Here is a 15,288-nt window from a genome sequence, read left to right as displayed (position 1 = left end):
AGGCCAAGAGATCGAGACCATCCTGGCCAACATGGTGAAACCTCAACTCTACTAAAAATACAAAAATTAGCTGCGCATGGTGGCACATGCCTATAGTCCCAGCTACTGGAGAGGCTGAGGCAGGAGAATCATGTGCACCTAGGAGACAGACGTTGCAGTGAGCAGAGATCACACCACTGCACTCCAGCCTGCAAACAGAGCGAGACTCTGTCTCAAAAAAAAAAAAAGATCTACACTTCAAAACTACATTTAGACATATTTGTTTTCAAAACATATTTATTTCAAATTGATAAATTGTATTTATCATGTACAACATGATGTCTTAGAGTATATACACATTGTGGAATAGTTAAGTCTAGCTAATTAAAATATGTATCACCTCACAGAGTTATCATTTTTGTGTAGAGAACATTTAACATCCACTGTCAGCATTTTTCAAGAATACAATACAGTATTATTAACTAGTCACCATGACGAATTATTTTAAGAGACAGTCTAGCCACCTGATAAAAAGCATCTGAAACAAAATTTCATTTTCGCCATCAGTATCAATACTGAATTTATGCAGCTCTTCCAAACTTATGAAGAATTTTTTTGTATTAATATATAAATTTGCAGATCTTAAAAGCAAGCAACCAGCAGGAAGTAACAATACAAAATAGTATTCCTGAGAGCCCAGGAGGTTGGCCTAAAATCAGCTACTTACTAAATATCAGAGACTTTAAACTTCTAAATCCACTACTTTTTCAGTTATATCAGGATTCCCTCCAGAAACAAGAATACTCAACAGATTGGTCATGATTGTCTAGCTGATATCAGGAAGCTTATCTCCACATCCTGCAGCTCACTAGTATTTCTAGTTAAAACAGGAATCCAGACCATTGGCTTGGGTATACAAGGTAATTCTTCCACTGAAATAACCTTCAAACAAACTAGAGCCAGAGGCAGGAAAAAGCCCTGCCATTCTGGCAATAATTTGCCTTCTACCCATGAGCTAATAATCTTTAACTACTCAAATTCAGATTCTCCAACACATCAACTCCATTCTAGTTGGGTCTTTAATTGTCCCTTAAACTTTGCTCATTCATCCTTTCCACTATCATCCTACCATGGTCTGTGATATGCCATTCACAACTGCCTAGCCACCCTCAGTTCTCTTAGCCTGGTTCTCCATGTTACAAGTCAGGTTACAGAAAGTTTATTTATAACAATCCCATTTTTGTAACTAGAAAAAATATACACAGATGTACAAGAAAAAAACATTTCTAAGTGGTGGATTTTAGGTGACTTTAATTGTTTTGTCATTATAGTCTACTCTAGAATCTGTATAGTGAATAAGCATTATTTTCGTAATACAAGTTATTAAAAATAAGTTTTTTAAAAAACAATGCTTTTAAGACCTACATCTTTTGTTTCACTCCTACCTCATTTAACATACATCCTAGTACTACTAATATTAGTATATTTCCTTATCTTCCTTATCTTGATTATTAAATTTGAGGACATGTATACATTTGTCATGTGTCCTTAACACATGCACAACAAATATTTGTGAGTGAACACTAGAAGCTTTATTAGCAGATAAAACTCTAGACTTGGCCAGGCACGGTGGCTCACGCCTGTAACCCCAGCACTTTGGGATACCAGGCAGATGGATCACTGGTCAGGAGTTGAAGCCCAGCCTGGCCAACATGGTAAAACCCCATCTCTACTAAAAGTACAAAAATTAGCCAGGTGTGGTGGCGCACCCTGTAGTTCTAGCTACTTGGGGGGCTGAGACAAGAGAATCACTTGAACCCAGGAGGCGGAGGTTGCAGTGAGCCAAGATCACGCCACTGCACTTCAGCCTGAGCAATAGAGCAAGACTCAGTCACCAAAAAAAAAAAAAAAAAAAAAAAAAAAAAAAAAAAAAAACACCAGATTTAGTCAAAAGAACTGGGTTCTAGTCCTGTTATACTATTAGCTGTGTAACTTCAGATAAAATAAATCACTATTTACTACATTTTCTTATTTCTACATTATACAATTGACTGATTTATGTCCCTTTAGGATCTAAAACTACAACTCTGACTACTGATTTGCTAGTCACTGCTCACAATACAACAATCAAGAGGTGGAGAAAGGGAGACATTTGTTGGTTACGCTCTACTATTGCACAGTCCTCTCTTTTTCCTGCCCTGTATCTCCTTCTATTCTCCCTGTACCTCAGCCTTACCTGTGACAACCATCCCCAAGATTTCATGTCACTGGAGGAGAACAGTGCAGTCTGTTATGCACATGCAGAAAGACAGCCATAAGGGATCTGAGTCCAACTGTTCTGTTCCTCCTGCACAACATGGTACAAAGGAGAGCTTATTCCAGGAAAAATGTTATCTCTGACTTACAGAATGTCTGAAGGTTCTACACTAGATTTAAAAAAGGAAAAAAGAACAGGTTTGGAAATATTCTGGGGAAAAGAAAGTCACCTACACCGTAAGACCTCAAATAACACACAGGTATACCACGTCAGGCCCAACAGTGACAAATGAAGTTCACTGTAAGTAATTAGAAAGAAACCAAGCTGGCTAATACATATTGCATGGAAAGCTTCTAGCAAACTGATTAAGAACAAGGATTTATGGGGTTCACAGAGAAAGGGTAGAAATCATTAAATTCTATCAACTTTGTCTCCAGAAAAAAAAAATTTTTTTTTTTTTAAAAAGGCTAAATTGTAACAGATTAAGAATAAAAAGAAACCTCAAATGAAAGCAGTACTGATACTACCTAAAATTATCCTTCCAGGAAATAACAGAGTTAGATACGATTAACCCCATTTTACCAGAGAACAAGCCGAGGCTTAGAGAAGTTAAAGACTTGTCCAAGGGTACATGGTCATTAGGTGACAAAGTCAAATTCAAACCTCAGATTCCTGACTTTCTAAAGGCAGTGATGGAACAACTACAGGATGTCTATCTCTCATAGTCCAAAGAAAGAAAACGCATACACTCTTAGTTTGTCTTCATGACCACAAATGTCAACAAATTTAAAGACATCTACCTTTCTTCTCCCAGTAACTGGCTCTCATGCATTCTAGAAGCCCTGCATGGGAGCAGCAGGGCTGCTCCATTAGATGTAATCCATTAGATGTAAACAGCTGGATCAGGGCACAACTGGCAAGAATGAGTTCTAGAGTCAGAAAGACCTAAGCATAAATCCCAGGCCTGGTACTTACTAAACTGAGAAATTGTAGACATAATCTACCTTAAAGTCACTGAGAAAGAGTTTCCTAATATGAGAACCTCTTTCATGAGTTGTTCGATGAGCTAGAGTTCATTCATACAAATATTTACTGAGTTTGGGAAATAAAAGGCTAAACCACAGTCTACTCATTCTCTGTGTAGTACAGGGGTGGGAGGTAAGAAAGAGGATGCCCTGCGCTCTCTACACCCCAATAAAAGTGATATGGTCAAATCTCCTAGAAAACATTAATGACAGATCTCCAGGGAAACAAACATTTGCTAGGTGAGAGTTCTCACCTATGAGAGGCTTTTAATAGGATGTACCACGGCTGTTCACAATTTATGGATTTGAAAGTATGCTTCTCTGGTGGGCTTTGTAACCAAGTATACAAATAGTCCATCTATGCAAGTGTCCATCTAAGCTACACATTATTTAGAGCCTTCTATGTTAACCTGGGTCAGAGGTTGCCCTAATTTGGCAAGAAAATAACCAGGGAGCTATAATGGAGATCCCACACCTCTTCCTATTTCACCTCTACCTCAGGATTGCTTTTATCCTTGTAATCAGTGGTATAATTCAATGTTGGTGTGGTAGGCAGCTTATAAAACAACTCCCAATAATCTGCACCTCCTGGTATTGACACCCTTGTGTAGTTCCCCAACAAGGAATAAAACTGACATGCAACCACCAGGATGTTACATGAAAGATGGACTGCGACTTCCAAGTCTAGGTCATGAAAGACATTACTGCTTTATCTTCCTCTCCCTCAGTTATCATCTGCCCTCTCTGAAGAGGTCAGTTACCATGTTGTGGCTATCCTGTGAAGAAGACCACATGAAAAGGAACTGCGAGATGCCTCTGACCAATAGCCAAGGAAGAAATGAATCTGGAAACAACTATGTGAATAAATCTGAGAATGAATGCAACCCTAGTTGAACCTTAAACGACCATGTGACACCTTCATTACAGCCTCGTGATAGACTGAGAGCCAGAGGACCCAGATGAACCACACTGGCTGGGTTCCTGACCCACAGAAGCTGCAAGATAATAAATGGTTATTGCGATAATAAATGGTTACTGCTTTAAGCCACCAAGCCATAGGTCAATTTGTTACACAACAATAAATTAACATATTAGGATAATTAACATATTAGGTAAGATCTGATTCATGAGTCTGAATCACTATCTCAAATGTCTAACTACATGTCAGGTCCTGTTCTAAGCACTTAGGGTATATCAGTATACTAGACAAACATTGCTGCCTTTATGGAACTTACAGTCAAGGTGAAAAGCAATGTAAAAATACACTAAGTAAATATTCTAGTATATTTGAAGGTGATAAAGGACTTTGGAAAAAGGAATGTCGAGCCGGGTAAAAAGGAGTGGTAGGGGAGGGTAAGGAAGACAGGATGTGGATACTTGAGGAAAATGCATTCCAGCAGAAAAGACAGAGCGCCAGTACAAAGGCCCTACCGGCAAAAGCATGCCTGGCACATACAAGAAACAGCAAGACCAGTATGGAGCACAGAGAACAAGGGGAGAATACTAGGAAACTGGAGGGAAAGGGATTAATAGTTTAGGCCCGGGGGCCATTGGCTTTCACTCTGAGTGAAATGGTATGCCATCAGAGGAGTGATATAATCTGACTTATGTTTTAGAAGGAACACTCTGCCTGCTGTATTGACTAGACAGGAGAATAAAGTGGGGGCACCCCTATTCCCAAGGGATACCTGGGAAATAGACTCCTAAGAAATATTCCCAAGGGATGCCTGGGAAACAGACTCCTAAGAAATATCAGCCCTCCTTATCTACTCCTACAGCCATACTGGCTATATTCTCCACCAGCTCCTCACTGCTTCAAGATGCAAAATAAATTTGCTGTGACCTTTTATGCAACCTTTAAATCTTAGATACCAACAAAGGCAGAAGGTCATGTAAAGAAACATCAGCCACTATCTACAAGGAGCAGACTGTAGACCTTCACAAATGTAAGCTAAAGGAATGAAAGAAATCATTTTCACTAACAAAGATTGCTTCTATCTTATATCTAAGGTACACGTGGTAACCCTTGGAAAGTAAATGCTCATGAAAACTGTCTTTTTACTTTTATTAGTTCAATTCACAAACCAATTAAAGACACTATTTAAAAAACTGTCATTAGCTATTCCACAAAGTACCAGTATTCTCCCACAACCAGCCATGAACTCTTCACAAGTTATTACAGATTTTAACTAGTGTCCATCTTCCTCTTTTCTAAGATCTAAGCTGCTACCGGTGAGTGTGCAATGCTAAGGTTTGGCCTCTGCTGTCCCCTAGTGGAATCACATTCTGCTCCTTATGTTACAAAATTTCTGAGCACCACAAAACGTAGCCAGGCAAATAAGGCTCAAGTAGAATATTGCTGAAATTATTTTATCTTCCACTATTCTGGGGGAAAAAAAATAGTTATATATGAATGCCCATCTTCTACCCACAACTCTTCCCCACCCTCCCCAAATAAAAACATTTTTTTAAATTGAGAATACCTGATGTCTATTTTCCATTCCCAAATATTTTCTACTTTCAACTGGACATTTTTATAAAAACTGGAATAGCTTGGTTTTGTACCAAAAAAACTATAAGCCCTAAAGAGAACTGCTTTCTAAAGTGGTAGAATGTATCACAGGATACAGCATTATAAAACTATATTCATATACCTGGGTTCACTTATCTCTAAAGGAGACCATTTTGTTAAAAGGGGTGTGATGGTTAAGGAAAATGCAGGGAAATTTCTCAACTGCTACAGATCAAAAGGAATTTAGAAAGGTAAAATTAATTAATACAGAATTAGGTACATCAAGGCAAAAATACCCAAATCACTTTTTTAGCTAAAATAAGAAGGAAAAAAAAAAAAGATTCCCCAAATCTTAGCTATTTTGCTAATGATTTTGTTTTCCTATGTCGATATATAATAGTTCAATTCCAAAAGCAAACACTATCTGGCAACTTGGTTTTAATTACAGCCGAATACAGAGGATTTTAATTAGATTCAATTTTTAATTTAGCCTTTATTCAATTCAATTATTCAGTCTCATGGCCCACAAAACTTTCTAATTATCTTTAAGCCCATTATTGGCAACTTTTAAACTGCCAGAAATAAAAAAAAAAAAAAGCATTATATATGCTAAACCTTTCCACTAACTATACATCTAAAATAGTCAAGTAAAAATATTTTTAATTGGTTACAAAAGGTCAAATAGGCTTGTGCTTTAAAAGTTAATGACCACATTAAAAATTACATTAAAACGTTTTTTTCAGATTATTATTCTCTCTCTTCAGACACAATAATGTGATGTTGTTCTAACTCCTCTTCATCTCCACAGTCATTAAGACCCAATTTAATGTTCACCACGGCATATTCAACTACATAAAATTTTCAACAACTTCTCTAGGAACCAAGAACCTTGAGATATTCCCCCCTCTAGAATCTTTTCCTGATTTATATTGACATGTCCAATAATCTTCATATAGGGAGAATTTTACTGCTAAATGTATTCTATTTAGGAATCAGTCTGCCCTGTCCCCAACAATACCAGTGGGACATCTAAAAAGTATGTAATACATATCAAAATAATCACATTAAAGAACACATTATATTAAAGATATCAAAAAGGAAAAGAAAAAATAAAAATAAAAAGCTCCCACACCCCTGGCCCAATGCACTTGTGAGACACCATATCCAACCTTGCCTATCCAGAGGCCCACAGGAGCACAGAATGCAGATATGTGCACAGGTACATGTACCAATTTACACAACTACACATTTACTGAGGAGAATTACACCGTGGAGAAGGTCATTCCACCGACCACCACTGATGACCTCCCAAAATACTCACTATGAATGACAATCAAAACATGTATTCGTCAGGCACAGTGGCTCACACCTGTAATCCCAACACTTTGGGAGGCTGAGGCGGGCAGATCACTTGAGGTCAGGAGTTCAAGACCAACCTGGCCAACATGGTGAAACTCCATCTCCACTAAAAATACAAAAATTAGGCAGGTGTGGTGGCGGGTGCCTATAGTCCCAGCTACCTGGGAGGAGGCTGAGGCAGGAGAATCACTTGAACCCCGGAGGCGGAGGTTGCAGTGAGCTAAGATCGCACCACTGCACTCCAGCCTGGGTGACAGACCGAGACTCTGTCTCAAAAAAACAAAACAAAAACCATGTACTTAATACATTAAAGACCAATGAGGCACCAACTACCCCCTCATAAAAACGGAGAAGAGAACAGGCAACTATTCTATCCATGTCCCATTTTACTTAGTTCCAATAAGAAAAAAAATTCTAAAAGCAAGTTTGTGCAAATGTACAATGACGGCCGGGCGCGGTGGCTCAAGCCTGTAATCCCAGCACTTTGGGAGGCCGAGACGGGCGGATCACGAGGTCAGGAGATCGAGACCATTCTGGCTAACCCGGTGAAACCCCGTCTCTACTAAAAATAAAAATAAAAAAAAATTAGCCGGGCGAGAGGTGGCGGGCGCCTGTAGTCCCGGCTACTCGGGAGGCTGAGGCAGGAGAATGGCGTAAACCCGGGAGGCGGAGCTTGCAGTGAGCTGAGATCTGGCCACTGCACTCCAGCCTGGGTGACAGAGCGAGACTCCGTCTCAAAAAAAAAAAAAAAAAAAATGTACAATGACATCATATACAAAATCCAATCCTAACTGTATTGCTTGTTTAAAACTACATCATCAATTCCAATTAAGACTTACTTTTGAACCCGCTAATACATAAATCTTATTTTTCTCAGCAAACTATCGCAAGAACAGAAAACCAAACACCGCATGTTCTCACTCATAGGTGGGAAGTGAACAATGAGATCACTTGGACACAGGAAGGGGAGCATCACACACCGGGGCCTGTTGTGGGGAGCAGGGACAGGGGAGGGATAGCGTTAGGAGATATACCTAATGTAAATGACGAGTTAATGGGTACAGCACACCAACATGGCACATGTATACATATGTAACAAACCTGCACGTTGTGCACATGTACCCTAGAACCTAAAGTATAAAAAAAAAAATCCTATTTTTAAATAGTCTTTCACTATTATACTGTTCTCTCCCTTCTTTCATGCTGGTGAAAAGCAGCACATTTAATTTGAGTGCATTTTTATTATAAACCATGTTTAAAGATGGCCCACAGGATAAACATGAACCAATCAAAAATAAATAAATAAATAAACATTCAAACATCTTATGAAAATTAAATAGAATTTTAAACAGATCTATTTCTTGCTAGGCTATAAAAAGACAAAAAACCTTCACTTCAGCTGAAACAAAACGTGACCACATAAAAACAAACAAAAAAATTTTTTCTTCAAAGCTACCCAAAAAATATAAATGCATAGAAATCTAAAAGAACTCAACTCCAAGGGGACTTCCTAGGTAAACAAGGGATAGAGTACACTTTCATACTTGGGGCCACTTGCTGAAGTGGGCACAGGGCAGGTGGTAAAGCAAGCATGCCAGACAGGACAGTCTGTGCTAGGGCCTGAAGATCCTGACATACCCGGGAAAGTTTTGAGAAGAGTTTGTGGCTTGAAATTGGAAGCAACCGTTGGTCCAGTTAGACCCATCCTGGAATCCATATGATAAACACCCAATCATCCAGTTTTGATAAGAAAATAGAACAAAAATGTAAAACTGAAGAAACAGTCCATCCGTGGCTAAGCACAATTAATCATAATCTAAACAGCGTAATAAATTCCAATTCTTAAACACTACAAACATCAACAAGACAAATGTATATTGAAGCTTTACTCATCTCTCTATTTTCTTAAGATCCATTTCTGGATGTGGAATTACTAAGACAAAAAGAACAACTCTAAGGTTGTTGATAAGTATTACCATATGCTATCTAGAAAAATGTTAACCATTTACAATTCTACCAAGAACATATACCTCCCAGCTTCGCTGCTAGAGTTTAATAGCAATGATAGATTGTGTAATCCTTTTTGATTCATTCAGATCCCTTTCTATGCCACTTAATCCCAAATGACTGACTTTACTACGTTTTGTTGTTTTTGAGACAGAGCATCACTCTGTCGCCCAGCCTGGAATGCAGTGGTGCAATCTCAGCTCACTGCAACCTCCGCCTCCCGGGTTCAAGTGATTCTCCTGCCTCAGTCTCCCGAGTAGCTGGGACTACAGGCGTGCACAACCACTCCCGGCTGATTTTTTTGCATTTTTAGTAGAGACAGGGTTTCACCATGTTTCTCAGGCTAGTCTTGAACTCCTGACCTCATGATCCGCCCACCTCGGCCTTCCAAAGGGCTGGGATTACAGGTGTGAGCCACAGTGCCCAGCCTACTAAGTTCTTTTCTAGACAGTTCCTCATACCTCTTGAGCAAACATAGGATATTTTGGGGGGAAACTGGAGAGTATAGGAAAGAGGAGAGATAGGGGGTGGTCTTCAGCAATGTCCCTATTTCCAGAACTAGGAAGAAAGGAAAAAGAGTTATCTATGATTCCAAATCACTTAGCCTCTTATTAGCCTATACTTTCGAAGGTAAGAGCACGAGATCTAGACTAGATGAGCCAGACTGCCTGGGTTCAAATCCTGGCTCTGTGGATCTTTGAACAAATTGTTTAACTGCTCAAAGATCCAGTTTCCTCATCTGAAAATAGGGATTTAATAATACAGTAAGTAGTCCCCCCCACCCCGTATCTGTGGTTTCGCTTTCTGTGGTTTCAGTTACCCACAGTTAACCAGGCCCAAAAAATATTAAATGGAAAATTCAAGAAATTAACAATTCATAAGTTTTAAATTGCTCACCCTTCTCAGTAGCCTGATAAAATGTCACACCATCCACTATGTCCTGCCTACGATGTGAATCATCCCTTTGTCCAGCATATGCAAGCTCAAGACCCCGCTTGTTAGTTACTCAGCTGTCTCAGTTACTAGACTGAAAAAATATAGCATATATTGGGCTTGGTACTGAGTTTTCAGGCATACACTGAAACCTTGGAACATAACCCCTGAGGATAAGTGAAGACTACTGCAGTCCTAGACCTGACAGGTCATTAGGATTCAATGAGATGACTTTCAGTGAGCAGTTTTGCTGAAAAGTAAAGTACAAGAAAGTTAAAACAAACTAAAATAAGATTCTTATGGATTTTTTGCAGCACTAATCAAGTCTTAGTCATAAAGATTTACAGTAACTGGCCGGGCGTGGTGGGTCAAGCCTGTAATCCCAGCACTTTGGGAGGCCGAGACGGGTGGATCATGAGGTCAGGAGATCGAGACCATCCTGGCTAACACGGTGAAACCCCGTCTCTACTAAAAAAATACAAAAAACTAGCCGGGCGAGGTGGCGGGCGCCTGTAGTCCCAGCTGCTCTGGAGGCTGAGGCAGGAGAACGGCATGAACCCGGGAGGCGGAGCTTGCAGTGAGCCGAGATCCGGCCACTGCACTCCAGCCTGGGCGACAGAGCGAGACTCCGTCTCAAAAAAAAAAGATTTACAGTAACTGTCAAGTTGCTATCAACTCATACCATGAAATGCCAAATCAGCACTCACTTATCTGAATTGCTTTCTTCATTTATCTGCAGTTGGGAAAGCAGTTTTGTTATTTAGATAGCAGTAAAAGAAAAGAAATTAGTCAGTACACCTACCTGGCAGTTCTACCTGCTCTGTGAATATATGTGTTGGCATCCTCAGGACAATCAAACTGAAGAACCCAATTCACGGCTGGGAAATCTATAGAGAAGGGATGTGAAGTTAAAATGGTTGCAAGATCTGCCCTGCTGCACTGTTTTTATTCTACAATATTGCTCGCCACGACTTTTCATCACATCAAACTGATGGATATCATCTATGAACTCTATTAAAAGTAAAATTAATTGCATGAACCAAGAGATAGTAAACATTTCTTTTGACAAAATGAACTAAAATTAATGACTGTTTGAATATGAAGATTACTTCGTATCTGACACAGAAGTGACAGATTGCTTTGTGTCGGACAAATAGTGAAATACCCTAATATTTAATAACCTGAAAGCACCACTTCTCATGGGGACATGGACAAAGCTGAAAACCATCATTCTCAGCAAACTAACAGGAACAGAAACCCAAACACCGCATGTTCTCACTCATAAGTGGGAGATGAACAATGGACACAGGGAGAGGAACATCACACATCAGGGCCTGTCGGGAGGTAGGAGATTAGGGGAGGGACAGCATTAGGAGAAATACCTAATGTAGATGAAGGGTTGATGGATGCAGCAAACCACCATGGCACATGTATACCTATGTAACAAACCTGCATGTTCTGTACATATACCCTAGAACTTAAAGTATAATAAAAAATAAAGTAAAATAAAAACTAATCAGGCATGGGGGTACATGCCTGCAGTCCCAGCTGCTGGAGAAGCTGAGGTGGGAGTACCACTTGAGCCTGGTAGATCAAGGTTGCAGTGAGCTATGATCATGCTACTGTACTCCAGTCTAAACTAACAAACATGACATCTGACATATGCTTTAGAGAACTCCAAGAGGGACAGGAGGATTATGAAAAAGATAATTGTTAAAGCTGGGTATATGAGGGTAGATTAAACATATTCAGCTTTTGTGTATGCTTCAAATTTGCTATAATTAACAATACAATAAAATTAAGTGACTGAAGGATTCAAATTATCACCTATTTATTCTCACCCTTTGTTCCTATGTCTAGTTTCCCTCTCTAATTACATCCATCCCCATCCATTCCCACAAAGCCAGGAGTTGTATAATCAACAAAGCAGCTTTTTGAAAATAAATTTAAATGCATTAAATGTAATGATTTATCAGATAAAAATTAGAATGGTGAAAACACGGATTTCACTGATTTTTCTTGTTGAATGAGTTCAGTATCTATAAACAAGTTTCCAATTTTCAAAGAAACGGGAATTGTTTTCATATGTTTAAACTTTTAATCTCTCTTTGATTTTGTAGGTTCCTCAGTATTCTATGGTGTGATTATCATGAAACAGAGTAAAAAAGATACAAATACTATGGAAATTTTCACTGATACATCCTTAATGTTAGTCAATTGCTACCAATTTACTACTTACTTTTCTCTTACAAAATAAGAAAAGAAACCCAAGTATTTGAGTCTATCAGAGTTCCCAAAATATACTTTATGAGCAAATTACATTTCCCATAATCACAGAAATTTCATGGTAAGAAGTTCTCTTACCCAACCCCCTGGCTGCAATATCAGTAGCAAAGAGAACCGCAGCTCTCCTACGGACAAACTCATTATAGACTTCCATTCTTCTCATTTGCTGCTGTCGACCATGGAGGGCAAGGATAGAAATACCAGGACGTAGCCGGCAAAACACTCGGTACAGATATTGGACCTGGGGCATCAACAGAAGAATAAGTTTGCTTACGGCAGATGACAGCAATGAAGCTTAGAAGACGGACAGCAAAAATGTATTAAGCAGTATGAATTTTACCAATGAAAAAAATGTTCAAATATAGAGCAGAGAAAGAGAACTGTAGTTTAGAGTGGTGGTCTTCAAAGATTTTTGCTCACGTATTTCCTTTGATTTTCAAAAAAAATGCTCTTCTTATATTTTTGTATTGGTATCTGAAATCTTTCAAAATTTCAATCATAGCAAAGAACATTTCTGGTAAATACTGCGGTTTTAAAATAAACACTTATCTCTTATGAATGTATCCCACAGATTCTCATCAGCAGAGCAATGTGATACCCAATTTCAACCAAGTAAAAAATGTGAACTCTTCTTTAATTTTAAGAAATTTGATTTCCTTCCCTCCTTTAATTCACATTTCTATTCCCTAACGTCACAAAATTGCATCTTAAGTTTGAAGCTTGAAAGCCTTTTATTGATCATGTTATCATAACTCATTTCCTACAAAAAAGAAAAAGCTTATTTTAATTTCCTGTGGCTATAGGCTGATTGAACTTTCCTCTCAGACTCAGCAATTATTAAAATAATCAATAGTACAGAACTGATCAAACCAAGAAATACGCTGGGATTTGATTTAAAAAACTGTGAGACATAAATAAAAACACTGTAAATATATCTCAATGTGTGGGACTATATAGAGTTAATTGTTTTGGTTCTCTTTATGTACCCATAAACAGATACTATGGATTGCTAGACTGAAAAGAGTTCAACATTATTTTATTTTCTGTAACATGGGGGTTAAATTCTGTTCACATAAATAAAACTCAAAGGAAGTTTAATTCTGAGCTCCTATAAAACAGGCCAAAACTCATAATGCATTATTCCAAATAATTTTTCGTGATCTATTCAGTCAGTTAAAGGGAAAGATAAAGTCTCTCTTCAATTTTGCCGAAAGTAAAGAATGGGAAACCAAGTGAATTGCAAAATGACTTGTTACCCAATCACTAGTTATTCACTTTCTCAAATGCAATTTGCTACTTGCCAGGGAGGTTCTGATTCTGGGACAATATCAGGCAAGGATTAGAGATAGCTGGACTTAGGCCTTCCTTTTGTAAAAATGTAAAAACAGCTTCTCCAAGAAGACATCAAATGGCAGATGAAGCTGGTGCAGCAGAAGGGTCCACAGGGTCGGGAATGGGAAACCACAGAGGCTTCGGCGGAGGCTTCAGCAACAGCACCTGCAACCAAGGCCACTGGCAAAGCCAAGGAAGGGATGCCAGTCACAAAGCTGTGCTGCCTGGTCAAGGACATGAAGACCAAGTCCCTGGAGGAGATCTCTCTCTTCTCCTGCACATCAAGGAGTCTGAGGTCATTGATATTTTCCTGGGGGCATCTCTCAAGAATGAGGTTTCAAAGATTACATGGCGCAAAAGCGGCCCACACTGGCCAACGCACTGGATTCAAGGCATGTTGCCACTGGGGACTACAATGGCCACATTGATATGGGTATCAGGTGCTCCAAGGAGGTAGCCACTGCCATTTGAGAGGCCATCATCCCGGCCAAGCTCTCCACTGTCCTTGTGCCGAGAGGTTACTGGAGGAACAAAATCAGCAAGCCCACCAGCCCTTGCAAGGTGACAGACCTCTGTGGCTCTGTACTGGTGAGCCTTGTCCCCACCTCAGGAAGCACTGGCATCATCTCAACCCCATGCCCAAGAAGCCACTGCTGATGGTGGGTACTGACAATTGCTATACCTCGACCAGGGGCTGCAGTGCTACCTTGGGCAACTACGCCAAGGCCACCTTTGATGCCATTTCCTAAAGAGTAGAAACTTTAAACAGAACTTTAAATAGAACTTTCAGAATCATTTCCTAGTATCTAGATACAAAAACCAACTAAGTCTTTTTTAGGAGATATGAAGTTTATGGTTTTGTTGTTGGCTACTGCTCAGGACACACTTCCAAGTTGCCTTGAGGAATGCTCCCGGGATATGGGAAGCTTTGAAAATCTAAGATACGCCCTTAAAAAACTGAAGTCTTTTTTTTTTTTTTTTTTAAAGACAGGGTCTTGCCATCTTGCCCAGGCTAGTCTTCAACTTCTAGACTCAAGCAATCCTCCCACCTCAGCCTCTTAAAGTGCTGGGATTACAGGCGTAAGCCACTGCACCAAGGCTAAAGTCATCCTTTACATGTTAAAATAAGGTTGAGTAGACAACAGCATCAGATCACCACTTAATTTCCCATAAGCTAGAGAGAAACTCATCTACATATTTATTATGGAAAATTATTGCAAAAGCTGTAAATTTAGAATTGATCTACTACATTCCCTATAAGTCATCTGGAATCTGAAATATAGTACAGGAGAAGTGGCACACGCACGCACACATGCACGAAGATGGTGGTCCCTTCACCTTAAGAGAGGAGACAAAGTTCTCTTAGACATCTCTGAAATCCTCATTCTTTATTCCTAGCACAGGGCCAGTGTTCAAGCAAGAAGTGTTTATTAACTAAGATATAAACAAAACACTTCAGAAGGTTAGGGGAGGGAGCAACTGATTATTTCAAAAGGAAGTGTCAGAAAGGCACTTTCAGGTATAACATTTGAACTTAGCCTCAAAATAAGTATTTCCCCAGATTTAGGTGAAGGGATGCAGGGAGGCCATTCCAGACA

General features: G+C 39.3%; 1 protein-coding gene across 1 annotated transcript in view; it reads right to left on the bottom strand.

The window, feature by feature from the left end:
* DDX10 (DEAD-box helicase 10) overlaps nt 1-15,288 on the bottom strand; it is a 281,967-nt gene that overhangs the window by 241,952 nt on the left and 24,727 nt on the right. Inside the window, exons 8-9 of the mRNA XM_033204074.1 lie at nt 12,437-12,599; nt 10,875-10,959 (exon numbers count right to left, since the gene is read on the bottom strand). Coding sequence (XP_033059965.1) covers nt 10,875-10,959; nt 12,437-12,599 — 248 coding nt within the window. The remainder of the gene's footprint in view (nt 1-10,874; nt 10,960-12,436; nt 12,600-15,288) is intronic.

The sequence above is a fragment of the Trachypithecus francoisi genome, unplaced genomic scaffold (assembly GCF_009764315.1).
Source record: "Trachypithecus francoisi isolate TF-2019V2 unplaced genomic scaffold, Tfra_2.0 Lachesis_group8, whole genome shotgun sequence".
NCBI classification, from domain to species: domain Eukaryota; kingdom Metazoa; phylum Chordata; class Mammalia; order Primates; family Cercopithecidae; genus Trachypithecus; species Trachypithecus francoisi.
The sequence above is the reverse complement of the archived record's forward strand: the minus strand, read 5'-3'. Positions and strand labels throughout refer to the sequence as shown.